Source organism: Panthera leo, chromosome B1, assembly GCF_018350215.1.
Source record: "Panthera leo isolate Ple1 chromosome B1, P.leo_Ple1_pat1.1, whole genome shotgun sequence".
Lineage (NCBI taxonomy): Eukaryota > Metazoa > Chordata > Mammalia > Carnivora > Felidae > Panthera > Panthera leo.
In genome coordinates, this window is record NC_056682.1 from 110,816,789 (window position 1) to 110,844,730 (window position 27,942).

The window sequence follows — 27,942 nt, forward strand, 5'->3', positions numbered from 1 at the left end:
TAGCAGTTGTTGCATTTTCTTTACTAGTGTTATTAATAACATCTACTACACTAGTCCTTTGCAGCTTACACAGAATTTTCAAATCTTGCTTAACTTGAAAGAGTGAATATCAGAAACTCTGATAAAATATTTTACTGTGTATGTTTATTGGTATAGTCAGATTGCATATCTTACCGTCCACATGGTCTAATGTTCTTCACCTGAAAGAAGATACTCTGGCTATCTCCACTTCAGAGAAGACATAATAAATGTTGATGATTAACGAACAAAATTGCAGCCTTACAGGAATCTGCCACATTTGTAGTTGTACTTTTCCTTCCTTGTGTTTATGGTTCCTGATTATACGTAAGTAACTCGGAGACGTCAAAACTTAACCCCTCTCAGAACTTTTATCAGATGGGGAAGCTCCAAGTATCAGCGTCATTTTATTGCCAGTGAAACTGACCTGCGAAGGAACAACTCTCCTGCAAGCCCAGGACAGAATCCAGAGGAGCGTCTTCCCTCTGACACCTACCCGAGTTGGTGGGTAGATTCCCAAGCTCTGAAGTAAGTGGGCCAGTTTGACCTCCTCAGTCACTGCAAGCTTGGTCTTCCCTCCTTTCTTCTCAGTCTTTTACTCCTTATATAGAGTCTCACTCCTACCCCGCTCTAGACACCTGTTGTCTTCAGGTTCTCTCCACTTTTTTCCCTTCCAAACCTTTTTCCCTGAGGCAGGAAAAAACTATTATCTTATTCATCCAAGGCTATAAAGGACTCGTGGGAGGTTAAGTGTTTTTCCTTGCATCATGTACCAGCTTTTAGTCGTGGAACCCCAGAGCCTGGATGTTGAGTGAGGGATCCCTTTTGGTGGATCCCCGGGTGGGAGAGGAAGCTCCTGGACTGGTCTCGTGTAAGGTCAGGGCATCACAGGTAGCCGCAGGTTGATTATGGGCTCTATGGCAGGTTCAAATCCTGTCTCTGCTCTTGCTCAACGTGACACTTAACCACTGGCAGGGGCGCAGTTTATCCGTCTGTAAGGGGGTCCTAGTCTCCCGACTGTGAGGATTAAATGAGATAATACAAGCCGTTCACCTGTCTTGTTTAGTAAATTAGTGCAACTCTCCTCCTATCCCTACCCCGTCCGAGGCCAACTCTTGAAGGAGAGAGTGGCCCTTTAATGGGGAAGTGATTCTTTCCCTTTTCAAAATCTAGCTCACTTAGCCACATCCTCTTTGGAGGGAGCAACGCGTTTTGGGAGGTGCGGTCCGCACCAGTGGACGGAGCCTCAAACCCGTCCTGGGAACTCCGAAACGGGGTGAGGGGGCTGGGCTTCTGGTCTGGATGTAGCGTCAGCAGCCGCAGTCCTCCGGCGGAGACAGGACGAGGCGGGCGCGGGCGGGGCCAAGGCTGGGAACCGGCTCCTGCCGTCGAGATTCTGTAAAGGCTTCGGGGAGGTGGGTAGCCGGCGCACTTTGCCGGGAGCGGGAGGAGAGGAGGCGCGCGCGGGAGGGTCCGGGGCCGTCCGCGTGTGCGCCCCTCCTCCCCCCAGCTCGGCCCGACTCCTCCCTCTCCGAGCAGCTGCGGCGCGGCGGGCTGGCGCCCTCTACCAGTGTGGTTACGGGCAGTGGGCGGTGGGCGGTGACCGTCCCCCAACTCGAACCTCCGCTGGGTGGCCTCCGTTAGTCTTCGGCGGAGCCGGGAAAGCTAAGCCGCTCTGGGACGGTTTCCGACTCTCGGGCCCCAAGGTACTTGGCGGGCTGTAGCCTGGGGGTGAGGTGGGGACTGTCTGGTCTGTTTATCGCCCCAAGAGGGAGGCTTTGTCAAGGAGTCTTTCGAGGTGCCCTGTAGAAAGTCACACCCGCTGCTCCCAGCTTAGCGTACGGGCACGCTCAATTAATTATATACGGCATGGTCCCAGCTTTATGACACAGGGATGTTTGTAAATGCGAGGAGGAATACTGAAAAGGAAATACTGGAGATGGGATGGGATTTTTTTTTTTTTTTAAATACACTTTTCTGTGCTTTGCAAGGTCCCCTCCCCCCCCCCCCATCAAAAAACAAAAAAGAATTTATCAAGTGTAGCTCATAGAGAAATTATGCATGAACCCCTCCCCTCTCGTTGTTGGAGACCTTTCTGCGGGGTCCCCGGCTCCCCGGGGCTCTGAGTTCTCTGCTGAGGGTTCTTCGGGACCTGCCTTACTTGCTTCAGTGGTTCATTTGGAAAACAGAGTAATCGGCTGTTTTCTGGGACTTTCCCTAGCTTTCAGGTTGAAAGGAGGAATTTCCCCAATCCTCCGGAAGCCAGAACCGACGCTGTACCTCGTAGCGGCTGTCCACAGCCACCAAATTTGGAGGTGGAGTCTGCAAATTTGATTGGGTACAGATTAGTGAGGCTGAGTGGGAGAAAGAAGACAAGGTCTCTGAAAAGAAAGTGTTTTTCCTTAAGGTTTTTCTCTTGCTCTTTTTGCTATTCACGACTCCTTTTGCAAAACCTATTACTTTAGTAGAAATTGATTCTGCTGAACACTGTTGTTCACAGATGTCTTCAAAGCCACACTGCGGGGGTGATGACCCATGAGGGAGGTTTGGCGGCAGGATTACTGTGCCTTTTGCTCTGCTTCAAGTTTCTCTTCCCTCCTTATTAATAAGCTCAGTGTTGGGTGTTGGTCAGGGAGAAAGCCTTTTTGATCAAAGGCTACTTGCAACAAGGCAGAGACATACTTTGCCTTGAGATTATTAATAATCCTATTGAGTTGAGGAGGGATGAAAGTAAAAATTTTAGAAGGATACCTTCCTTAACGCATTGCCCAGAACAAACTCCATTGTTTCAGTAAATCTTACTCTAAAAAACAAACTCTTAAAGCATGAGAATCCTCTTGGCATGCATGACCACCCAGGGGCACCAAACTTTCTGTTAAACTGTTTGGACACCTGGCTCCTCCTTTGAGCAAAAATATCTGTGTATCTTTTTGTTGTTAACAGTTGAGGTCCAAACAGCCTTTTGCAAGGTTGAGGGTCATATGTCTCTTTACTGGCTTTGCCCAGCTTTTGGAGGGGTAGTTGGTGTGGTGTGGTGGGGTGTGTGTGTGTGTGTGAAAGAGAGAGAGAAAGAGAGAGAGAAGGGTAGAGGGGGTGGGAGTGTGAGCAGGGGTGGAGAGCATGTTTTTTGCACATAACACCTCTCCACATATCTGCCCTATTTCCTCTGAGAGGAGCAGAAGCCAACCTCAGTCTAACCTTTCTCTTGCCAGCTCTGAGTCCCCGTAAGTGTGTACTTCCTGGTGCCTAGGAAAGAAGAGGTTTACTTTTCTTCTGATAATGGAGCACCCATGCCTTCTGTATTATGCTTTCTGTGATAAAGTTCTTGATGGCAGGGCTCATTTTCATTTCTATTTATTTATTTATTGTAGTTCATTTGTGAATACAGATATTACTGTGTTTCAGACATCGTCACAGTGTTTTACAAACTTTTTTTAAATAAGTTCTACACCCAACTTGGGGCTTGAACTCATGACCCTGAGATCAGGAATCAATACTCTACCAACTGAACTAGCCAGGCAAACTCTTTTTTTTTTTTTTTTTTTACAACTTTTTGATGTCAGATATCACAATTTACCACTGAATACTTAGGTAATCTCCACCTCCATTTAATTCCACAAAAATTTGATGGTTTGTAAATTTGTAAAGACAATATTTGTTAAATGTTTGGTTAGATATTAAGTGCACATGGTATACAATTTCAAAGGCACAGAGTGTGCAATGAAGTCTTTTCCATCCCCAACCCATTTCCCTCTTCGAAGGTAACCACTGTTATACTATATAAGCTCATTGTTCTTCTGTCTTTGATAATTTATCTCAAGCAGATTTCAATGGCTAGCAGTGTAACTGGCATGTGAAGGGCATAAGCAGTAAGTAGTAACCCTATTAACTGTCAGGGTTTGTAGTCACTTCTTACCTTCATTAGATAGGTGAATGCATGTCAGCCCAGGTGATGTTAGAATTCAAGAACAAATGACTTAAAGAAGGTTTAATTTCTTGCTCATATTCTGTGTCCTTTTGGGCTCTATCTTTGGCCTTTGCCTCTGGAATGGAGGCTGAGCTGCTTTTGGGGACTGCTGATGTGGCAGAGGCAAAGAAGACTGGTAGAACCCCACAGTGCCTTTTAAAGCTTCTGCTTGGAAGTAAGCTTCTGTGTTACTTCCATTCGTGTTTCATTACATGGCTGTCAGTGGAGTGGGAAGTCTCATCTTTCTAAAGGAGCAGAACCAGTAGGGATTGGCCTGATAGGGAGGAGCAACAAGTATTTGACATTAGACAGTCTATCTCAGTGTTTGTTGAAGGGTCACAATTGTGATCCCTGAGAATTGATCTACACCAAGACACTTGTAGCCACTGATTTGATAAACCAGAACGCCAATATTTTTTCCCTTGCAGTCAATAATAGATCTACCCTGAGTACTAGGAATAAGAGCTTGTATGAGGCAAACTTTTCTTGGTGGCAAATTTGCTCAAAAGAATGAATTCTAAGTTCACAGGTTATATAAAGAACACAAAACAGGGGCACCTGGGTGGCTCAGTCAGTTGAGCATCTGACTCTTGATTTCAGCTCAGGTCATGATCTCAGGGTCATGGGATCAAGCCCTGCATCAGGCTCCACACTGAGAATGGAGCCTGCCTAAGATTTTCGCTCTCTCTGCCCCTCTCTCCAACTTGTTCATGCATACTCTCTAAAATAAACACACACACACACACACACCAAAATTTGGGTGTAATTTGGGTGTTACCAAAAGATTATATCAATGGTTTTGAATCCAGTTCTCCTTTCGGAACTGTTATTGTCCAAAGTCCAAGAATGAACTAGAATGAGGGCAATGTATCCTAGACAAGACTGAGATCATGGACAGATTCTTGCTTTTCCTTTTATCTTTTTTGCTTGTTAACAGCTAATTGTTTTCTTGTCAACAACTAATTGCATCATCTAATGATTTGTTATAATTATTCTTTTTAATGCTGTCTGCTTCTTGAATAATGAGAATTTATTATCATAATTAAAGTATCTTCAAATCACAGTGTAGGATCTGTTAACTAATTCTGCCCATTGTTGGTTAATTGTCGCTACATTGGTTTCATAGTAATTTTTACTATCTTTGACCCATGATTTTAAGGGTTCAGGTCACTTTTTCTGCTTATAGCTATGCATCTCTTGTCTACTTGGGTAATACAATATGATGTAATAATGTCCAAAAACAATCTATTACAAAAAGTAAATTTAAAATTAAAGAGGGGTGCCTGGGTGGCTCAGTTGGTTAGGTGACTGACTTTGGCTCAGGTCATGATCTCGCAGTTTGTGAGTTCGAGCCCCATGTCAGGCTCTATGCTGACAGCTCAGAGCCTGGAGCCTGCTTTGGATTCTGTGTCTCCCCCCTCTCTGCCCCTCCTCTGCTCATGCTCTGTGTCTCTCTGTCTTTCAATAATAAATAAATGTTAAAAAAAATAAAAAAAAATAATAAAATAAAGATATATTTCCAAGTCAATAAAAAAGAAATTTTGCTTAGCTATATCGTTTGTTGAAAAATGGAATAAATTGAGAGTTTTGATTTGTAGCATCATAACTTTGCAAAATAGGAGGAAAGATTGTATTTTAAAAGTAAATAGCAGCAAGCATAGAAAGAAAAGGAAAGCATTTTTTTTTAAATCAGCATAATTCTGATACCAACATTTAATATAGATGGCAAACAAAACTACAGACCAACTTCACTCAAGCTTATTGATTCCCAAACTCTAAACAGTTTTTAAGGAATGCAGGAAGTGCTCAGGATCACTCCCTCGGTATTTTTTTTTTTTTTTTTTTTAATTTTGAGAGAGAGAGAGAGCGTGCGAGCGAGTGCTGGGGAGGGGCAGAGAGAGAGGGAGACACAGAATCCAAAGCAGGCTCCAGGCTCTAAGCTGTCAGCACAGAGCCCGACATGGGGCTTGAACTCACAGACCACGAGATCATGACCTGAGCTGAATTCGGATGCTTAACTGACTGAGCCACCCAGGCACCCCCCTATTGGTATAATTTATCGCCACACTAGTTTAAAGGAATTCTGTGTAGCTGTTCAAATGTAAGATATATTTACATGTGTGGATATAGAAACAAATCACCCATTTGTATTATTAATTTAAGAATGCAAGGTTTAGAACTAGATACAGTATGTTCCTGTTTGTGTAAGAAAATGTTTTCTCTTATGTGTAGAAACATAGGTGTTTGTGTCTGAGCATACACATAGTTAAGCTGCTTGTGTAAAGAACATTTCTGTAAGGATAAAAGCAACTCTTACAGTGGTTGGCTCTAGAAAAGGAAACAAAGGACTAAGGTGGAGGGAAGATACTCTTTTTAAAATATTCTTTTTTACTGTGTCAATTTTTTAATCATGTGCATGCAATCCTTTTAAAATAGCTTTAAAATGGCAGTTCTGTGTGAGAATAAGCTCTCAAAGATTTTGGCAATTAGTTCTCCTATTCTGTTATACTACTTTATTGTACTGATTATTAAAGGTACATATAAGGCAAATGTAGGTGGAGGGCACAGTGGGGCCAAGAGCTCTTGAGGGACACTCTTAACTCTTAATGGCAGTTATATTGTGGTTAATGTCAGTTTGTCCAGTCATTAGGAACCATTGACAGAAATAAATAATTCCAGGAGGAGTACAGACTATGATATTTAGAACTAACTTGTGGAGATTTTTTTAAGTATGTAATGTCTAATTTTAAAATTATAAAATAAAATAAACTTTTAAAGGATTCACTGTTTTTTTAATGTTTATTTATTTTTGAGAGAGAGAGAGAGAGAGAGAGAGCGAGCATGAGTGGGGGAGGGGCAGAGAGAGAGGGAGACACAGAATCTGAAGCAGGCTCTAGGCTCTGAGCTGTCAGCACAGGGCCTGACACGAGGCTTGAACTCACAAGTTGTGAGATCCTGACCTGAGCCAAAGTCAGAGGCTTAACTCACTGAGCCACCCAGGTGCCCCTATGTATAGTTGACCTACAACATTACATTAGTTTCAGGTGTTCAGAACATGGTGATTCAGCTTCTCTGTACTTAATGCTTACCACATAGCTACCATCTGTCACAATACAATACTATTACAGTATCATTGACTATATTCTCTATGCTGTGCCTTTTATCCCTGTGACTTACTCATTTTGTAACTGGAAGCCTATATCTCCGTCTCCCCTTCATTCATTTTGCCCATCCCCCTACTTTCTTTCCTCTGGAAACCATCAGTTTGTTCTCTGTATTTGCAGGTCTTATTCTACTTTTTGTTTGTTCATTCATTGGTTTTTAGATTCACATATGAGTGTAATCATATGGCATTTGTCTTTCTCAGTCTGACTTATTTAGTTTAGTATAATACCTTTTGGGTTCATTCTAGTTGTCACAGATGGCATGATCTCATCCATTTTTATGGCTGCATAATATTCTTCTCTGTGTGTGTGTGTGTGTGTGTGTGTGTGTGTGTGTATACCACATCTTCTTTACCCATTCATCTATTGATGGATACTTAGATTGCTTCCATATCTTTGCTAAGCATTTATTATATTTAACCCTTTTCCTACTAGAAATCTAAGTGACGATGTTAAGGGATAAATGTTGGAATTATTTGTTCATAACTTTTAAATTTCTTTAATCAGGTTTTACAATTCGTAATACATCTAATTATAATTTAGTTAATAAACTGTAGGTTTTCTTTATGTGTATATTCTCCGAAGGCATTTAAAGCAAAGGGATTATTTATTCCCGATTTTAATGTACAGCTGTCATATTTTCTCTGAGCCCAAGTCATTCTATTTAAATGAGAAAGGAACTGAAGTTTCTTTTTGCTCCTGCCAGATCACTTTATTATCAGCAGGCATTCCTTATTATTGTCTAGACTGTATGTATGGTCTTGTTGTCAAACTAGAAATGAAAAATAGAGATAGAAAAAGTAATACACCAGATCTCATGGGGCTTGGTGAAAATTTTCACATTTGTGCTAGATAATTGAAAGTATTCTATGTATTCATCATCTTCTTTTTTTTTTTTTTTTTGGTTTATTTATTTATTTTGAGAGAGAGAGAGAGAGAGTGCACAGAAGGGGCAGAGAGAGAGGGAGAGAGAGAGAATCCCAAGCAGTTTCTGAACCATCAGTGTGGAGCCTGATGTGGGCTCGAACTCAAGTGCCTTGAGATAGAGACCTGAGCCAAAGTCAGACGCTTAACTGACTAAGCCACCCAGGTGCCCCTGTATTGTCTTCTTAATTTAAAGTCTAAATAAATGACCTATCAGAAGATTTTCATCAAAATATTAGAAAAAGATATCAATGCCTGAAGTATAGGAGTGAACTAACATGCTGTTTTGATTGTTGCAGGCAGGTCAGATCCTGAGACACATCATGTCCAATTTTGAAGATGCTGACACGGAAGAGACAATAACTTGTCTCCAGATAACTGTTTACCATCCTGTCCAGCTGCAAAGTGGAATATTCCAATCCATAAGGTTTTATAACCGAGAAAAACTTCCCTCCAGTGAAGTGGTGAAATTTGGCCGAAATTCCAATATCTGTCATTATACCTTTCAGGACAAACAAGTTTCCCGAGTTCAGTTTTCTCTGCAGCTGTTTAAAAAGTTTGATAGTTCAGTTCTCTCTTTTGAAATAAAAAATATGAGTAAGAAGACCAGTCTGCTTGTGGACAACAAGGAGCTGTGCTACTTAAATAAAATAGACCTGCCTGACAAGTGCATGGTCAGATTTGGTGACTATCAGCTCCTGATAGAGAAGGAAGATGGAGAGTCATTAGAATTTTTTGAGACTCAATTTATTTTGTCTCCAACATCACTCTTGCAAGAAAACAACTGGCCACTACAGAAGCCCATACCTGAGGATGGCTGTTACTCATCCTGTTCTACCCAAGACACTTTTCCTACAGAAATGGATGAAAATGAATTGTGAACACAGAGGGCTAAGAGGAGAATCATGAAGGATGAAGAAATCTGTAGACATTTTATAGATATTTCACAGTTTATTAGTATATTACTGTTATCTGTTATCAAATTTGGGATCTCTTCTTATCATTTTGAAGTCTGTAAATTGTATTAGTCATTGATTTAGTCGTCTGTTGCATTCCTAGATGTATGAAGAATTCTTAAGTGTATTTAAGTGTACCTCTGTGAGCATTAATGTACAAAAAGCATCCTTGGTGATGAAGGAATAGTGTTCTCAAAATAGTTATATTATTTTCTTTATATGCTTGATTTTAGCCCTATGTTTTGCAAGGAACCACCTCTTAGTTTGGTCATATTATTTCACAAGCAGCTCTTTGTTTTCAGTGTCAAGGCCATGGTTGAGTTGCTCCTGGTGGTGTAGCCTGTTGGTACTTGCAGTGCTAGAGTACTGCATGCAACACAGCATGATGTGTTTTGGAGCAGTGTCTATGCGTCATTGTGGTTTTATTATAGGAAGCCTTATTTGAGCAATAATACCTTTTCTATGATTTCCTTTTTGTAGAATTGTGGTGTTTATTTCCAAAAATACTTCTCCGTATCTATATTCAGTATCTAAAACCAATATTTTAGACATTTTAATAAACTATTGCTATGTTTAGAATTCTTGTTTTCTTACCAAATATTACATTGATTTTTATGTACTACACACTTTAAAAAAAATTTTTTTTAACATTTATTCATTATTGAGAGAGAGAGACTGAGCATGAGCTGGGAAGGGGCAGAGAGAGAGGGAGACACAGAATCTGAAGCAGGCTCCAGGCTCTGAGCTGTCAGCACACAGCCCAAAGTGGGGCTCCAACTCACAAACCGCGAGATCATGACCTGACCCGAAGTCGGACGCTCAACCGACTGAGCCACCCAGGCGCCTCTACTACACACTTTTAAATTGCACGAATTCAAAATTTTAACAGCATCCATGCACATAATAAAGTTGAAGTTTAGGGGCACCTAACCGATTCCTCGGTTAAGCATCTGATCTTAATTTCAAGGTCAAGATTATCACGGTCATGAGGTTGAGCCCCGTGTCGGCTCTGCACTGAGTGTGGAGCCTGTTTAAAATTCTCTCACCCTCTGCCCCTCCTCCATTCTCTCTTTTTCTCTCTCTCTCTAAAAAACAAGGTCTAAGTTTAATTCTAAACATTTTTTTGAAACGTTTGAGATTTTTTTGAAATTCTTTCTGAAGACAGAACTGTTCTTAGACTGCTTGCTGTAAGGGAGGAGTGCTGTAGGCCTCAGGCAGAGGAGGCTGTGGCTGGGGATTAAGTCACCACCATCTGCCCCTCAGTGCCTATTGGTTCCAATTCTCGTCTTCCTCACTGCACATGGTGGCACACGGCCACTAGTAGTTCCTGTGACACCACATTCTTTGGTTTCCTATATTCTTGTGTTTGCTTCTGATGGCTGTTTTTCTACCCCTGTTCTCTAAATATCAATAGTTGGGCTTCTCTGCCTATATGCTTCCCCAGGGTGATCTTACCTAGTGTAATGACTTCAAATACCATTTACCTACTTATGACTCCTAAACTTGTACCTTGACCTCTTCTCTGAGCTGCAGACATATATCCCATCACCTTCTTGAGACCTTCATTCAGATTTCTCATAAACATCTCAAATTTAATTGCCCAAAACAGAACTCTTAATTTCCTCTACCTTCCTAAATCTATTCCTGCCACTGCATTCATTAAGTTAGAAACCAAAAAACTATTGACAAGCATAGTTGCAACTCTTAGGTTGGCTGTCACACTTCCCTAGATTTAGCCAGCAGGGAGACAATGAGCTCAAAGACTTAGTCTATTACTTACACAGATAGCAAAAGGAAGATCAGCATGGAGTCAGTGTCCCACATCCCTGGTCCCTACGGATGTCTGTAGGACACTGGACCCCAGAGGCTAAATGACACATAAATGGAGGGTAGCTCTGTTGTTGAAAAAGCCGTCTCTAATGAACTCCAGCCAAACAGTTTTATTAGCCTACATCTGTAGTGAATGGGGGTGAGGTGGAAATCCCATGCTTCACTAGAACCAAGGAGTTGGGTGAGAAATTGCCTCATCGCGGCCTTCCACAAGACAGGGAAGCAGATGATAAATGGCTTTGTCACAGCTCCTCTAAGACTGCCTATCTTGCCATGTTCCAGGAAGGATCATAGGGCTTTGTCAAGACAGGCTAGACTGGGGTTGAGTGTTGCTAGGTAGATATGCAGTGAGCAAGGTCACCAGGTCACCGTGCTGGAAGCACTATCCTACAGTTATCTTGGATTCCACTCCTTTTTTGCCCCCATATCTAACCCATTAGAAAATCTTGTTAATTCTTCCTCTAAAGTTTATCAGCTCTGCATTGGTATCATCATTATCAACCCAAGTCACACCATGTCCCATTGCAGGTATCACTCTTGCCCTCTTATAACCCATTCTCTATACGGCAGCTAGGGGAATTTTTAAAAAATGCAACCCTGATCACTCTACACTCTAGCTTACAAAAAGTCAGTGGCTTTATACGTCAAATAAAATGAATTCTTAACCATAGTCTATAAGGCCTTACATGATCTGGCCCTAAATACCCTTCAGATATCATCTCATATTACTCTACCTCACAATGCTTCAGTCCCAGTGGTCTTTTCATTCTCAGAACATACCAAACATTCTCCTTCACCTCAGGAACTTTATATTTGCTGTTCCTTTTGCTTATAACCTGTGTCACCAGGCTTTTTACATGGGCTGGTTCCTGCTCAGCAATTAGGTCTCAGCTCAAATGTCCTCTCCTCAGAGAAGGCTCGCTTGACCTACCAAAAGTAATCCCCTCGTCTCCAGCTATCCTGCATCCTCTCGTCTTATATGTTTCCTAATTGTGATCTGTGGTTTTCTTGTTTAGATGTTTACTTGTTACTGTCTTGTCTCTCTCATCAGAATGTAGGCAAAAGAGCTTGGACATTTTATGTCTTTTTACCACGATATCCCTAATACCCTATCAGACACAGATTCTCTAATATCTGCTGAATAAATAAATACTATTTCTAGTGTTTTTTATAAATATATAAAACAAGAAAATTTATATCCTCTTCTTAGCAGTTAAAACAAACATTTTAAAATTTAGTTCCACCCTGCTTTCCTAATTCACTCCTTTTTGTCTTCACAGCAGATTTAGTAAAATAATTATGCCCTAGGAGTCAGAATTATTGCGTTTTTATAGAGTAAAACTAGTAATAATCAAATAATTTATTATTTTTAAATGTAAAAATGTGTTTATTCACAATCCTTGAGAAGTTACCATTCCTTCAAAAAATTTTTTATGAACAAAATGCCAAGAAAAATTACAATAGTAGCTTATGCCAAACCAAAAATATACATCTGATGTATACAAACTTTAAAAAGCGTAACACAGGCAATGTGAATATAGATTACTTTTAAAATATTTCCAGTGACAAAGCTACAACTTAAATTATGTTCAGACAATCATAAATAACAGCATTACCTAATATATTTACATATTTAAAGTATCATATTTATTTCTATGAGATTAAAAAAGATGAAACTATAGATGTCATTGCCTAGCAGTTCAAATATTGAAAGGGCCACATGATTTTGTTTTAAGTACAGCAAGAACTTTAAGTTACTATTTATATCTGGACCTTCCTATATTTTTGAGAACATGCACTGTCATTGCTGCAAGGAAAAAAAAAAACACACTAAGGAAAAATCAGAAAACAGTCTGCTTACTAAAATCATACTCAATCCTCAGCAAAATTAAGACAAGCAATTAGGGAGTGCTTATATCCTTGGCCTTTCAAATTGATACATAAACTTTGGGGAAAAGAAGAGCTCAATGCATAAAACAAAATGCATTTTTATATACTGATATGCTTAGTTCCATCCCATTAAATCACCTTGTATTACAAGGCAAAGGAAAGCTTAATAAAATCAATGGATCCTTTCACACCAGAAAGGATTTTACTTTGAAATACCCGTATTGCCTTTTTAGGTTTTCCTTTCTTAATAAATCATGCACAAAGAATATGTCCTGTGTAAAATCTTTCTAAGACCATTCATTGGAAATATAGAATTTTTTAAAAATGACACTTAGAAATTTAATATATCAATTAACTTAAAGTCAATATTCATTTATACTGGCAGCATGTAAAAGGAAGAGAAAAACCTAAATATATATTTTTTCTTCAATATTATTTTTAATTACCAGCTTCAAGTGTCCAAACTCAGAGTTTATTGTAACATATTATCCTTTGTTCAGACTGAATCAACATTATTATACTAGGATATGCAGTAAGTGTAGAAAGAAACGGATACTTCAGCATTTCCTTAGGTTCATCTACTCAATTGTGCTTACTATTAGATAATAAAATTTAAGTAAGTCATAGGAGTAAATAATGCTGGAAACGGGAACACTATTATATATCTGATCTGGCAGTCCCTCCTCATGCTCCCTTCACATCTGCTGAGAATTAACACAAAATGCCCTAATATTTTCACAGAGACCTACTGAAATAGGTTTGAGAAGCATTCAAAGTAAAATTAATGAAATTATTTTTAAAAGTGAAAATCTACAAATAGTAAACAGGAATGCTATAAAGATGAGTTAAAATAAATCTAATAACATGACAGAACCATTAAATTGTTTTTGAAAAGCAGAAGGCAGATGATGAAATTGCACTTAATTCTGAAGCAACTCAGATATAGCCTATCATTTCTATTCCTTTCTAATAAGCATTTACAACATGGTTTCTTATCTCCCTCTTACAAAACGGCTCAGCACAACCATCTATACATTCTAGTTGGTTTTTAAAATTTGGTCACAACTGATAAACCGGGTCACACGATTTTACCCTATCGTTTCTGTTGATCTGCATCAGATTGCTTTATGCCAGAATCAGACAGTTCTAATACAGGATTTACAAATCCAGAATACTCAGAATTGCCATTGCCGTCCATTTCGGCACTAACAAAATCATTCTCCCACTCCAGCCCGTTGGAATCCTCAGAGGCTGATGTAGGGTTACTTCCAGTCTTCTTGCTGCTGTACTTAAGTGCTGCTCGGAGAATGTCTTCCTCTGTTTTGGAACGCTCTCTCATCGGAAGCATGCGATTCATTCCTATTATTTGGAGAGTTGTTACAAATCTCAGTGAAAATTTAAGAAGCTGTGTCAAAAGACTTACCAGTTAGTAATACAGTTTTTATTTAACAATCAGACTTGGTTTGTTAATTAACTTCAAGAGTCAGTCCTATGGAAGCCTTGTTAAGGAAAGGTTTCTAGTTGGCTCTCTCTCCTACCTGGTCTAGTTTAGTAACTAACTGTGTTAATGACTAGAATAATAACCTCAAAAGTCATATTATCTACAAATCTGATTAGCATACAGTGTGGATGACAGACTCTGGAACTGAAAGACCTCACAGGCTTTAAATCAAACTTAAAAAGATGGTACAATAAAAATAAATTTAAAGTCTGCTGCTTGGGACCCAGATACAAAATAACAGAAGTACAGGACTGTGGAAAGTGTTTAGCTGAGAAGACGACTTAATTACGTAAGTTAAAGCAATCTTTGGTAAAGTCATTCAAGTCCCTTGTATCTTTGTTTGTTTCTTGATAAAAGAAATGGCTTGACTAGAGGACTAAGGTCCATTGCATCTCAAAATTCTATAAAATACTTAATGCTTACTATTCTTCTAAAGTCCTACATTCTATAATTGGTTCTTCCTTTTTGCGGATTACCTAGTTCCTAAAATGAAAATGAAAATGAAAATGAAAACTTGAGCCTTATTCTGTGAAATAGCCTTTAAAAACCTCCCATGTTTTAGCTACAATTTTGAGTACTTAGTATGTGCTATACTCTGTAGTGGGTATTTTATATACATTTTATTTCATCCTCACAACATTCATATGTTCATTTGTTCAAATATTTATGGACTGCTCATTGTGTGCCTCATTTCATTTCATTTCATTTCATTTCATTTCATTTCATTTCATTTCATTTCATTTCATTTCATTTATTTATTTTGTGCCAGGCATTTTAGACACTGTGTATACAATGGTGACTAGTCATCCTTTAAAATAGGTTTATTATTCCCTTTTTATGATGAACAAACTGAAGCTGTAAAGAGATTAAGAAATCTCCTGAAAGTACTAGAGCTAGGAAAACATACCAGCTAAAATTCAAACCCATGTCCATGTTACTTACAGCTTTTGAACTACACAAATAAAACCCTACCATTTATAATGAACCAAAAGATAATAAAATTTTGGCTTTACGTAGACCACAAGGGGGCAGTAATTCTTCTTATTAAGTACTATAGGTTCATTAACATTTATTTTCTAAAGCGCAAGAAACACTAAGAATTAAGTAACTTTCTAAACCATTTATCAACAGATGATAATCACTAATATAGTAAGAGACTAAGAAATTTTTGTACTGATTTTTCATGGTCTTGCACTCATTTCAGTTTAAAGTAAAATACCAAGTAGATTTCTATAAATTAACACAGATTAAAATTTTCAGGTATAATTGTGAATATAAAATACCTTCTTCATCTTCCCACTCTAGATCTAGGGAAGTGCTGTCATCATTTCCACTGGTTGATTTAGTTTTGGTCATTAAATCACAACTGCTTTCTGTATTTGGTGTCAAAACTGTGGCATCTGATGAGAGTCCTAGAATATACATTAAATATAATGTGGTCATTTATATTCTTTTATCACAACCATTTATTTTGTAATATTACCTTTCTCCAAGTATTATTACTTTTAACATCATAAGAAACAATTATTGAGATCATCACATTGGTTAAGTTTCTATTGGGAACAATATAAGGCTTTTCCCCTTTGTTTCTTTTTATTTTTTTACCATGTAGCGTGATAAACATGAAAATTTAAATGAATTATATAGGGGCGCCTGGGTGGCTCAGTCGGTTGAGCGGCGCACTTCAGCTCAGGTCATGATCTCGCGGTCCGTGAGTTCGAGCCCTGTGTCGGGCTCTGTGCTGACAGCTCAGAGCCTGGAGCCTGTTTCAGATTCTGTGTCTCCCTCTCTCTGACCCTCCCCCGTTCATGCTCTGTCTCTCTCTGTCTCAAAAATAAATAAACGTAGGGGCGCCTGGGTGGCTTGGTCGGTTAAGCGTCTGACTTCGGCTCAGGTCATGATCTCACAGGCCGTGAGTTCGAGCCCCGCATCGGGCTCTGTGCTGACAGCTCAGAGCCTGGAGCCTGTTTCAGATTCTGTGTCTCCCTCTCTCTCTGCCCCTCCCCTGTTCATGCTCTGTCTCTCTCTGTCTCAAAAATAAATAAACGTTTAAAAAAAAATAAAAAAAAAAAATTAAAAAAATAAGTAAACGTTAAAATAAATAAATAAATGAATTATATAAACTTTTCCAATACAATAAACTCTAGGTAATATTTTTAATAGCCAATTATAAAGAGGGACAAACAAATAAATGAACAAATAAAATCAGCCCATGTTTTCAAGAGGAACTGCTTTTGGGGTTCCAACTTTTGAAACTTAGAGAAAAACATTTTAATCTTAATCTTTTTAACGTTTAAAACATTTAGTCTTTAATCAATTTGTAATAACTAAAATGAGTATACTTTTGTAACTACTTCTTCCCATCTTCCCTTCTTCTGGGAGATGGAGAGGTAGGACCAGAGTAGAAATAGAAAAACATGTGCTTGACTCTCCATCCAGATCTACAGTAATACCCTGAGATTTTTCTTTGCTCCAATTCCCTTTTGAAAAGGAAAGATACAAATGTATAATACAGAACTAGTTAATTGATATATCTGGGAAATACAATTTTAAAGGGCAGGAAGTTCTTCTATAGAATGAGAGTCAGGATCTCCATTTATCTGTTTGTTGTGGCATTAAGTAAAATTAAAATGTATGCATATATTTTAAAAGACTTACTACTACTTCGAAAAACTTCATACTGTGACTTTACATTTCTTAAACAAGATTCAAAGTCATCTTCTGGTCCTGAACTGTAATAAAAGTAAAAGAATTTTTTAATATATTCATAGTAGATGCAACAAAATGGATGCTTACGCTAATGAAGGCATTTTAGTTTGAAGGTCTATCCCACACAAATTTATAATTACTATACAATTAGAATTACCTAATGAAAATAGGTCCTAATTTTCTTAATGCTAGCAATAAATTGAAAATAATAAGATTTTGGTTAATCCTGAAGTCAAGGTTTAGTCATAAGCCCATTTTTATAATTTATAATAATGAAGCACGAACAAGGTTCTTTGAATGAGTGGAAAATACAACTTTGGAATGTGTGTTCTAAAAAACAATCATACATAAACTTTGTTATAAGAAAAAGAGGGGTGCTAAGGAAAACACAAACTAGCAAGGCATAAGCAATTTATCCAAAGGCATTTGGTCTGTTACTGCATTATTTTCTATATGGAAGATATGACCACTCTTAAAAACACAATGAAATTAATTTAAATAAATGAGCACTTTCCAACGTAAAGAAAACAAATGCTCTCAGTCTTTTTACAAAGTAGTGTCTCTATTTTTTAGGGAACACATAAACATAGTATGTATACAAACATCCAGAGCTGAGCCGTGTTCTCTTTGTAAATAACATTTTCTACTACAAAGGGAAGTATTATGTTTCACTGTTTACCTTTGACATTCTCCATTGTTCGAAGGATGGTACCGCTGCACAACTCTCTGCCTTTCTTGCTTTGGAAACATAATGCAATACAAAATCACTCTGTTGTAAAGTTATATTTAAAAAAAAATCTTTCATGTAACACCAAAAGGTAATTTTTTCCTAGTTCCTAAAAAAAAAAAAACAAACTTAAAAAGTTATTCCATTGAAGTTTTTTTAAAAAAAAATGTATCACTGTTCATTTCTATATCCTCTTATTTATGGATAGAATCTCTATCCTTGTATAATCCTTGAGGGCTCAGAATATTTACAGTGTTATTAAAAATAACTTTGAAAACAGGTATATATTGGTGTACTCAACATTCTTATTATACCCAAGAACTTATAATAACTGGAAGGATGAGGGGTAAGAAAAAAATAGTTAAAACAGTGGATGAAGTTCTATTTTGGCTGAAATAAATAGCAATAAAACAAAAGATCTAGAAGACCTGGCTGAGCTGACTCAGAAATAATAAAAACAAAGGATTTAGAAAACCTGTCAAGAGTTAGGGCTTTGATAAACTTAAAAAAAAAAAAAAGTGGTGCTTGGGCGGCTCAGTTAGCCGTCTGACTCCTGATTTTGGCTCAGGTCATGATGTCAGGGTTTGTGAGACCGAGCTCTGCATTGGACTTTGCACTGACAGTGTGGAGCCTGCTTGGGATTCTCTCTCTCTCTCTCTCTCTCTCTCTCTCTCTCTCTCTCTCTCTTTCTCAAAAATAGATAAACTTTGGAGGAAAAAAAGAGTTAGGGTTCTGACGCTTATTAGCTGTGTATCCCTGGCATGTTCTCTACTTTCTGTTTATCTGTAAATTACAGATGGCTGTAATACTGCCCTAACACACTCATAATGCTATTGTGAAAATCGAATGGATTTGCATATATGTGTGTATGTTTGTGTGCCAGTGTATGTTGTACAGACTATTATGTGTTTCTGGAAAACTCAGAGAACCCAAATAGATGCTGCATATGGAATGCTTTTGTCTTTAAAAGGTGAGCAGTAGAGATTTTATTATAGTAAGAAGAGTTATCTAAAGTATAGCCAGAAAAATATTTTTATTTCCTAGTAGGTGAGTTAATTTTTAACCTTTTTCACAAGTTAGAATATATTGAAAAACAAAAACAAAACCAAAAAACCCCATTCTCCCACATAATCTAATTAATCTGCTGAAACAATTTAATAAAAACGGGAGGGGAGCGGGAAGAGAGATAGAGACAAAGAAAGAGAGAAAGGGCACTGGTCGCATATAAATTCATGGCAATATGACACATGATTTTTCAGTTTCTCTGTTACAATAATTCTTATGTGACATGATCTTTGTACTACTTCAGTTAATATTACAGCACAGAGTTCACACAGGCAAAATATGGAGGAAGATGCTAAGTAGGATAACTGGCCAAGCACTGCTGTGCTTTGAACTGCTGCTCTACCATTTATTAACTGCAGGATCTCAAGCAAGTTACTTAACATCTCTGTCCCCTGGTTTCCTCATCTATAAAATGAGGACTGAAAATGCTACCTATCTCCTAGGATTGTTGTCAGTATTAAACAAGGTAAAACATGTAAACTAATTAAAACACTTCCTGACACTTAGCCAGGGCTCCGTAAATGCCTGTTATTAATAGTGGTCTGGCAATTACAGTAATGCCATATTAGCATACAGCATGGTGAGATATAATAAATCTGTTGCCTTCTCTGATAATATGCCAAAGATTTCTCAAGACTCAAACTCCCAGTCTCCCAAAGACACAAGAGTAAAGATGAGAAATATACAATATCTGAAGATGAGGCAAACTGCCTAGCTTACCAGATTCAAAGAAGTGGAAGAAATTCTAGCAGTTCAACGAATTGGTCTAAAAAATACTCACAAAAGCAAACTAAAAAGTGCTGTAGAAATTATTTGATGTTATTCCTAGTTGTTAAAGACGAACTAATTTGCCTTTAAAATTCCTAAGAATGGGGGCGCCTGGGTGGCTCAGTCGGTTAAGCATCCAACTGTTGATTTCAGCTCAGGTCAAGATCTCACGGTTTGTGGGATGAAGCCCTGCATGGGGCTTCTGTGCTGACAGCGCAGAGCCTGCTTGGGATTCTGTCTCTCTCTCTCTCTCTGCCCCTCCCCTGCTTGTGCGCTCTCTCTCTCAAAATAAATAAACTAGAAAATAAAAATGAAAATTCCTAAGAATATATGCATAAATACATTTGCTGTTAAACAAGAAGCCCTTGATTCTGGGGGGTGGAAGAAGTCTCAACTGAGATTTGTCAGAGAAAATCAGGAGATGAGCAGCCCTGACATATGTTGGGGTCTTTTCCCCTCACCTCCAAGAGCTTTCGCTGCTTTGCTGCCCTGGCTGCTTCACGCTGTGCAGCGTATAAAGCTTCTTCTTCTAGTCTTAACTTCTCTTCTTGTAAGGCTAACTGTACATGAACAAAACAATAAGGATTAACAAAAACCAGAACCTGTCTGACTGCTCTAAAAATAAAATGTTTGTTTGTAAAATTAAAAATAAATTATTAAAAAAATAAATGACCTCTATAAAGCATAACAGAATTGAAATTTTCGTGATTTCTCATTTCAATTTCTCCTCTTACAAAATAATTCAAATGATATCAAAGATATTATAGAACTCTTTAGAAGCTGAATTATGAAGTAGTAGCATTTAATTTGCAGAAATACAAAATTGTTTCTTTAGAATATATAGTGATCTTCATGCTCAACAATTGTTCCAATGCCTATCACTCTGACTAGTTTAATGGTTTTGGCTCTCCTGAGTCCAAGGTCTTTAAACTAAGGCCAATCATACCACCATCTATCAAAGTGAAGTAAGCTTTCACAAAGTTCATGTCTCATTGATGCACATGTGTCCTGAATTTTATTACCACCAAGCTATTCAGCAATTAGTTTCAAATTTAAATTCTTGCTATTCCTAATAGCATCCAAACTGCTTTAGTGATAATTCATTGCATGTCAAACCAAATTTAAAAATCAAATTTCAACGATTTTTTTCTTTAGCCTAATATTAACATCTATTTGCATAGCTTAAATTAATGCTGTTGAAATCAGTAATTGGTACTAAACAAACTGTTCTTAAATGTATAACAGAATATGACTAATTCCACTTACTGATTAGCAAAACTATAATTATAGGCCATTTCCATCAACACATTAAAATAAATATAACATTTAGGATTATAGTTTATGGTTCACTTACTAAGAATAAATAAATCCAAGACAAACAAAAAGACTTAAAAAATACTTATTGTGAAACAGAGTAGTTTTTAAAAGTTGGTTTTAAACACAAAAATACATGTATCTTGCCAGAGTCTCTACTTGTGAATTAAGATGTTATTTTTTAGAAGAACGTATTATCTTCATTTTTGGCAGCATATGATTTCTGATCAATTAAATCAAAGTAAAAGAAACTATAATAGACTGGAACATTATTCTTTTACTTTTTGTTCTTCTCTTACTTTTAAATAATTTTCATCTGTATAATATCTAAATATAGGTTCAGAGACTGTTCATATGCCCTATATTAATGACAACTTTCTCCATACTATAAACTGAAGCTTTATGAGAACACATACTTAAGCAACATAAAAGACTATTTACCTCTTTTTGAATTTTCATATCAAGATCTTTCTGTTTTTCAGCAATAGAATCATAATGCCTCTCTCTTAGGTTAACAATTTCTTCCTCAGTAAGAGGTCTACAGAGAAAAATGAGGGAGAAAAAGAAAGAAAAGAAAAAATACTTCTGACGAGTTCGAGTCCAAATAAAAAACTCATAAACCAGAGAAATACTAAAATTTGACTGTCCAAAATGTATTAAAGCAATTTGATGCTATAATTTCAATTGTTAAGAGTAAAAAGGCATACATTCTAACACTTGCTATAATTTGGTATATATGTTGAATAGGATGATATATTATCAGATTATTTTTTAGCACTACAACCACTTTTAAGATATGTGGACTCCATTTACCTTCACTTTGGCTCTGCTTCAGCCATCTGACCATATCCCAAAATATTCACCATAAAGCATAAAGCTATGCTTTGATAGCCCTCTTACCATTCATTCTAGGACTCTTAACTCTCATACCCAATACCCTCCCGATTTATCTCGGCCAATCAGTCAGTCTGGTCACCATAGGCCCTTGATCCTTCCCTTTTCTCCTCGTCAACCTATGCTGATTACCTGGCCATACTTCACATACAACCAATGTGGACACCATGGCAAATTTGAAGTACTTTCTTACCAACATACACACCTTCTTGCATTCCTATCATAATACCATATTCACCCAGCTTACTTTCTGACCTTGGATCACTTCCATGATTAGCCCTTTCTCCTGAGAGCTGCTAAAGAAAATCTAACACCTATCTGGTTCTCAGTCCCTAGCAATAACCCTTTTCTTAGACATGATCAACTACCTCTCACATCTTAAGCTATACTTCAAATCTTCAAGTACTCCTTAAGTTCCGCATTTAAACTCTTTTCTCTCAGAAGTTAACTTCACCCCACTCTGAGATATGAGGATATCAACCGGCAATTCCTTCAACTTCTTGCCACCTCACCTCTTACTTAAGTCTATCCTCTCTATTCTTCCCTCAATCCTCTGAAGAGCTGGCATTCCTTAACTTGTTCAAGGTCATCTGCTATACTTCTACTCTTGATTCATTCGACATGGATGCCACCCTCCCTCCCCCACTCCAGGGCATTCCCTGGGACATTGCCTATTAATTAGCACCTCTCTTTCAGCTTCACCCTACTTTTTATCTGTCTTTACCTTTCTTCCATGTGAAGGGAAGAGGGAAGGAAGAAAAAAAAAGAAGACGGAAAAATCTTCATTTTACCTATATTTATTTCTAGTTAGTGCTCCCTCTCCTTCCCATTTCAGCCAAAATTCATGAAACTAAATGTACACTGATAGCACATCCAGCACTTAATTTGTATCAGGTTCTCTTCAATGTGCTTTATGTATATTAATTAATTTCAATCCTCACATCAACATTAGCAGGTAGAGACAGAGATGATACACACGAGGGAAATGAGATAAAGACAGATTATGTCCACCATGTTCTTTTAATTGTTTTTGCCCACTGAGTCTTGGTTGTCTTCAGAATCCTCTTCTAGTGTTTGCCTATTCAGTTCTCAGACCGTTGCTCTCTTTCCACACACTCCAACCAACCCACTTCCTCCTGGTCCCAATCTCGGGTTGGTGATCTTGATAATGATCACGGTTTTAACCATCAGTATAAGGTAATGTCTCCTACTTCTGTTCCTCTAGCCCTAACTTCTGCCTGGGGCTTTTTTTTTTTTTTTTTTTTTTTTTTTTAAGTTTTCTTTTTGAGGTCTCACATAAAATACAAATTTCAGGTGTTATTTCACTTAAGAGTTTTGACAACTGTATACACTCATATAACTTCAACACAAAGGAAGATACAAACATATCCATCCCTCCACAAAATTCTCTTGTAACTCTTTCCTGTCAACCCCCTTTGTTCGTGCAATTTCTTCTGTCTGGAATGCTCTCCTCCTCTGGATAGTTATCACTAGCCAACACTCCCAGGATTGACCTAAGTGTCATCTTAAAGAAGTCTACCACAACACACCTCTTCTCACACATTTTAGGCAAAGGGTCTCTCCTGCATTTTCCCTGTGTGTTTTATAACTGCTAATTAATCTCTTTCCCCATCTTATGTTGAAATTAGTCATCTACACAAACTACCTCCTCGACCAGGATATTCTTTCTTCTAATGGAGAGAACCATGTTTGATTTTTTTAATCCCAGTGCCTGGTATAGTGCCACATGATAGTTGCCTAATGTTTGCTAAACTAAAAAAGATAAAGAACATTCATTCAAAATATGAAACAGTATATGAAAATATTCTCTTGATATAAAGAACTCTTGAGTTAAAGACAGATGGTTCTTTTTCAGGTAGCTCAGGAAGAATCTAAAGAGGCTGTTTAAACAAATTGAAGTATCAAGGTTCTAGTTAACCTTATTAGTAAAACAAGCTTTAGAATGTCATGAGGAAGAAAAAGGGCGATCACATTTTAAAAATTCAAGGAAATGTAATTATTAATATTAAATAGTTTATTAAAAACTACAATACACACGACTTAGGTTCAATAGGAGAGCACTAGGCAATCACATACATTCAATTCCTTAATGTTCAAAACAACAGTTTGAGACATTATTATTTGTCTCAATCTTACAGAAAGAGAAAACTAAGGTCCTAAAATGTAAACTGTTCAATCCCTCAAAGCAAGCAAATGACAGAGCCTTGCTTCTTAGGGAGCTTCTTATGGTTCACACAGACATTATATTAAAAAAAAAAAAAAAAAAAAAAAGCTTTACTTACCTATGACTGCTTCCTGGACTTTCCCCCTGTATAAAAATTAAACAATTAAAGAAATTTCACTAGGTGAATTCTATGCGAGGCAATTCAACAAATTTTTTATTTAATCAAAATATTTTCTGCTTATCTATTTTTATCATGTAAACAAATTTTATTATTAAGAGTGTTTTAAACAAAAAGCTTTAAAATTTTACTATTTCTCAAAAGCAAAATTAAATATTTAGCTTAATTTATATTAACTAATTATTGGACATTTCTTAACTTTTTTTTTTTTTTAATGTTTATTTATTTTTGAGACAGGGAGAGACAGCATGAACAGGGGAGGGTCAGACAGAGAGGGAGACACAGAATCCGAAACAGGCTCCAGGCTCTGAGCTGTCAGCACAGAGCCCGACGCGGGGCTCGAACTCACAGACCGTGAGATCATGACCTGAGCCGAAGTCAGACGCCCAACCGACTGAGCCACCCAGGCACCCCTCTTAACTTTTTCTAACAAATATATATTCTATACCAAATGAACTTCTGGGGTCAGGATGGTACTAGACAATATACTTTCTATGCCCTCTTCATTTACAGTTGATCTTCATACTTTGTAGATTCCATATTTGCAAATTTACCTATAAGGCTAAAATGCATTTTAACAAAAAAACTAATAACCCCTGCACTTTTGTCATCATGAACAGACTTTCACAGAGCAGCAAAAAACTTCGAGTTGCTCGATATGCGCCTTCCCAGTTGAGGTAGAACATAGCGATACTCTGCCTTCTTGTTTCAGTTCTCCTACTGTCCTCTTTACAGTCTACTGAGTGCCATGTTTTTTGCCTGTTTGTGTATTGTTGGTGATTTCACTGTATGGTGCTGAAGTGCTGTCTAATATTCCTAGTCACATGAAGACTGTGGCAAGCCTTATGGAAAAAATGTGTGTGTTGGATACGCTTCTGTTCAGACATGACTTACAATGCTGTTGGCCATGAGTTCAATGTAAATGAATCAGTAATATATATTAAAATAAGGTGTAAAACAGAAATCTAAAACAAGGTAATTTACTGATTGGGTGATGAAAATGTTGTGGCTAGAAGCTTACAGGAATCTAACTCTCCATTTTTCCTAAGAGTAATTTCCAGTTGGTATTCAATAATTCAGCATTTACGGCAACTTTATAGGACATAACTACCACAAATGATGAGAATGAATTGTTTTTGTTTTTTTCTTCACACGGTTATGAAATTACCTATAGTTTTTTTTTCCTCCAAAGTAAACCAGAACTACTTACAAAACTGATTTGAATTTATGCATCTTTCTTACACACTTAAGCTATTCACATGTGATAATTAACATATATGGCCAAATAACAGCAAGAAACAGGTGCTGATAAGAAACAGCACCACAAAACAGGGTGATGTTCAACTAAACCAAACACAAAACATGACACAGAGGGGGAAAAGACCGGTTAGGAAAAACAAAAGCAAACAAAAAACTCAACCAAACAAAAAGCATCTTAGGAAAACACATGGAACCACATTCTTTTGAAAAGCAGTATGATGCAATAAAGGTTGAAAGGACTCTTACATTTAGCACTTCTAGAGTTTAGAAACTTTAAAAATATTATGTAAAGTGTTTGCTTACACTTATTTTAAAAAATAACATAGAATTAAAATGACTTAAAATGGGAAAGAAACTAGGTTCTATGAAACATAAATGTATTTGGGAGAAATTTTACTGGGAAACAAAGGCTATGCTAGTTTCCCAAATGTGTTCTATCAGAGGATAATAAATATGTATTATTATCTGAAAAAAAGGAATCATACCCAAATTAATTTGGGAAATGCTGAGTTGAATAGGTTTAAATAATTTTCTTAACAGTTCTCTTAACAGTTCTTCTCAGAACCTTTACCATGTTAATTTACATTCTGAAACTAGTATTCCATACACACTGGGAAATGTTGGGCTAAAGGATAATTTAAATTTAGTTCGATACATTTTCCTTTTTCCTTAGCAACAAAAAGTGATAAAAGGTCAGAGCTCTCAGTGTTCTTATAGTAGAACTCATTTTAGAGTTGTATAAAGTTTGCCCAAGGGAGGTTTAGTAACTTGCACAAACTCATATAATTAGTTTAGTGAAACTGAAGTTTAGCTCACGATCTAAAGCTCTTCTAACTATAACCAGCACATAAGAAGTATACACCACAGTTCATTAATTCTACACTGTACTTTTTTCATATTTTCACACTTCTGTACTTCGAATGCATCTTAAATTTAAGTTTTAGATGAGATGAAATGCAAAAAGTCAACAAAAGAAAATAACTGATAAAAAAGACAATGGCTAAAGTCAGAAAGTGATTATAGAATTGGCATGTATAAATTCTACCCTCAGAAATCTATAAAAACTATGGTTAAAGAATGGATCTACCTTGGGTTGTTGAAGAATTTTACCTACCTAATGGCAAGAGGTTAGAAATATCCATTTTAAAGTTCCTTGAGTTCTATAGCATGCTTTAAAATATGATATATATTTATATATATAAAATACATGAAATGAACATATAAAACTATATGTAATATACCATATATATAGTATTATATATATTATACATGAGAAAATTCTGAATGATATGCTAATATAAATTGGTAAAAGGACATAATTAGGGACTAAGAAGTAAAAATAAAAACCAAAAAAATAATAATCCTGAAAGACAATAAAATAAAAATTTTTTTAAATAAAACCCAGGAGTAATGCAATGATTCATGAGAACAAATATGGGTTTTGCACTACTGTGGAAATACTTACTTCATCACTTTCTACTAGATTCTCAAACTGAAAGAACAAGAAAGCAATTGTTAGGGGGGATATTTTTCTAAGGTACATACGTCATAAAAAATTGTCACTTTTTCACTTCAAAATAAATAAATAATATACCTTTATACTTTTAAGATATTTGAGTCATGTGTCCCTTTATACACTAGTTCATTTGATATATTCAACAGTCCTATAAGATAGCCAAGATAAGTATATACTATTATTTATGATTTATACGAAAAAGAAAAAGGAGAATTATAGCAATTTTCTTCATAAATCAGAAACTTTTTAAAACTTATAAACTATTTCACCTGAATTATTTCATATGGGTGTTTTAAACCCATACTACCAGAATTTTCCACTTGAATTCAAAAAAAATTTAATGTCATAAGAAGGAGAATTTACTCAAGAAACAGGGCCTTAAAAGATACCCAAATAAGAATTTATCTTATAACGTTTATATTTATTCATCTATTCATTAACTGTTTACTGAAAATCTACCAAATGGTAGCCACTGCTCTCAAATATAGTGTCTGTCTTTCTACAGACAGGAAAGTAAACAATTTGTTGATGATGTGATGAACAGTATTATATCCAATGACTAAATGAAAGTCATTACTACTAAATTGTATTACTAAAATATTTGTATTTAAAATATAAATAATTTGATAACCACCAAAAGAAAAAAGTTTTATTGTTAACAGTATTTATTATTAAATATTAACATGATTAAAATCAAGAAAACAATGCATTTAAAAGGTTTAGAATGACAAGAGTTTAAAGAAGTGACTTGGGGCACCTGGATGGCTCAGTCGGTTAAATGTCTGACTTCGGCTTAGGTCATGATCTCGCGGTTTGTGAGTTTGAGCCCCACTCTGTGCTAACAGCTCAGAGCCTGGAGGCCACTTTGGATTCTGTGTCTTCTCCTCTCTCTGCCCCTTCCATGCTCATGCTCTGTTTCTCTCTGTCTCTCAATAATAAGCGTTCAAAAAAACATTTTTTTTCAAAAAAATTTTTTTTAAAGAAGTCACTTAAAATTGTTTAAAATTATTATCTTGAACTTTTTGTTTGTTTGTTTTTTGGTTTGTAATTTTTTTAAAAAACTAATTTCTGGTTTA

General features: G+C 36.8%; 2 protein-coding genes across 5 annotated transcripts in view; one reads left to right on the forward strand and one right to left on the reverse strand.

Annotated features, from left to right (window-relative positions):
* Positions 1–447: 447 nt before the first annotated feature.
* TIFA (TRAF interacting protein with forkhead associated domain) lies at positions 448–9,560 on the forward strand. 4 transcript variants are annotated; one of them, XM_042933940.1, is made up of 2 exons: positions 448–546; positions 8,373–9,560. In XM_042933940.1, exon 2 carries the CDS (start codon positions 8,397–8,399, stop codon positions 8,952–8,954), a length of 558 nt encoding a protein of 185 aa, XP_042789874.1. In that variant the 5' UTR covers positions 448–546; positions 8,373–8,396; the 3' UTR covers positions 8,955–9,560. The 4 variants fall into 4 exon arrangements, with proteins under 4 accessions (XP_042789874.1, XP_042789875.1, XP_042789873.1 ...); XM_042933941.1 differs by lacking the exon at positions 448–546 and adding an exon at positions 1,231–1,294; XM_042933939.1 differs by lacking the exon at positions 448–546 and adding an exon at positions 1,304–1,433.
* Positions 9,561–12,261: 2,701 nt separating this feature from the next.
* The window catches only part of AP1AR (adaptor related protein complex 1 associated regulatory protein), a 39,750-nt gene continuing 24,069 nt past the window's right edge, over positions 12,262–27,942 (reverse strand). The window contains exons 3-10 of the mRNA XM_042935675.1: positions 26,816–26,842; positions 24,031–24,056; positions 21,275–21,371; positions 19,981–20,079; positions 17,639–17,697; positions 16,909–16,982; positions 15,534–15,662; positions 12,262–14,108 (exon numbers count right to left, since the gene is read on the reverse strand). Of these exons, the coding sequence (XP_042791609.1) occupies positions 13,843–14,108; positions 15,534–15,662; positions 16,909–16,982; positions 17,639–17,697; positions 19,981–20,079; positions 21,275–21,371; positions 24,031–24,056; positions 26,816–26,842 (777 nt within the window). The 3' untranslated portion in view covers positions 12,262–13,842. The remainder of the gene's footprint in view (positions 14,109–15,533; positions 15,663–16,908; positions 16,983–17,638; positions 17,698–19,980; positions 20,080–21,274; positions 21,372–24,030; positions 24,057–26,815; positions 26,843–27,942) is intronic.

What these genes read in the sequence shown, in the direction of transcription:
- TIFA (XM_042933940.1), top strand. Translation starts at nt 8,397, where the DNA reads ATGTCCAATTTTGAAGATGCTGACACGGAAGAGACAATAACTTGTCTC.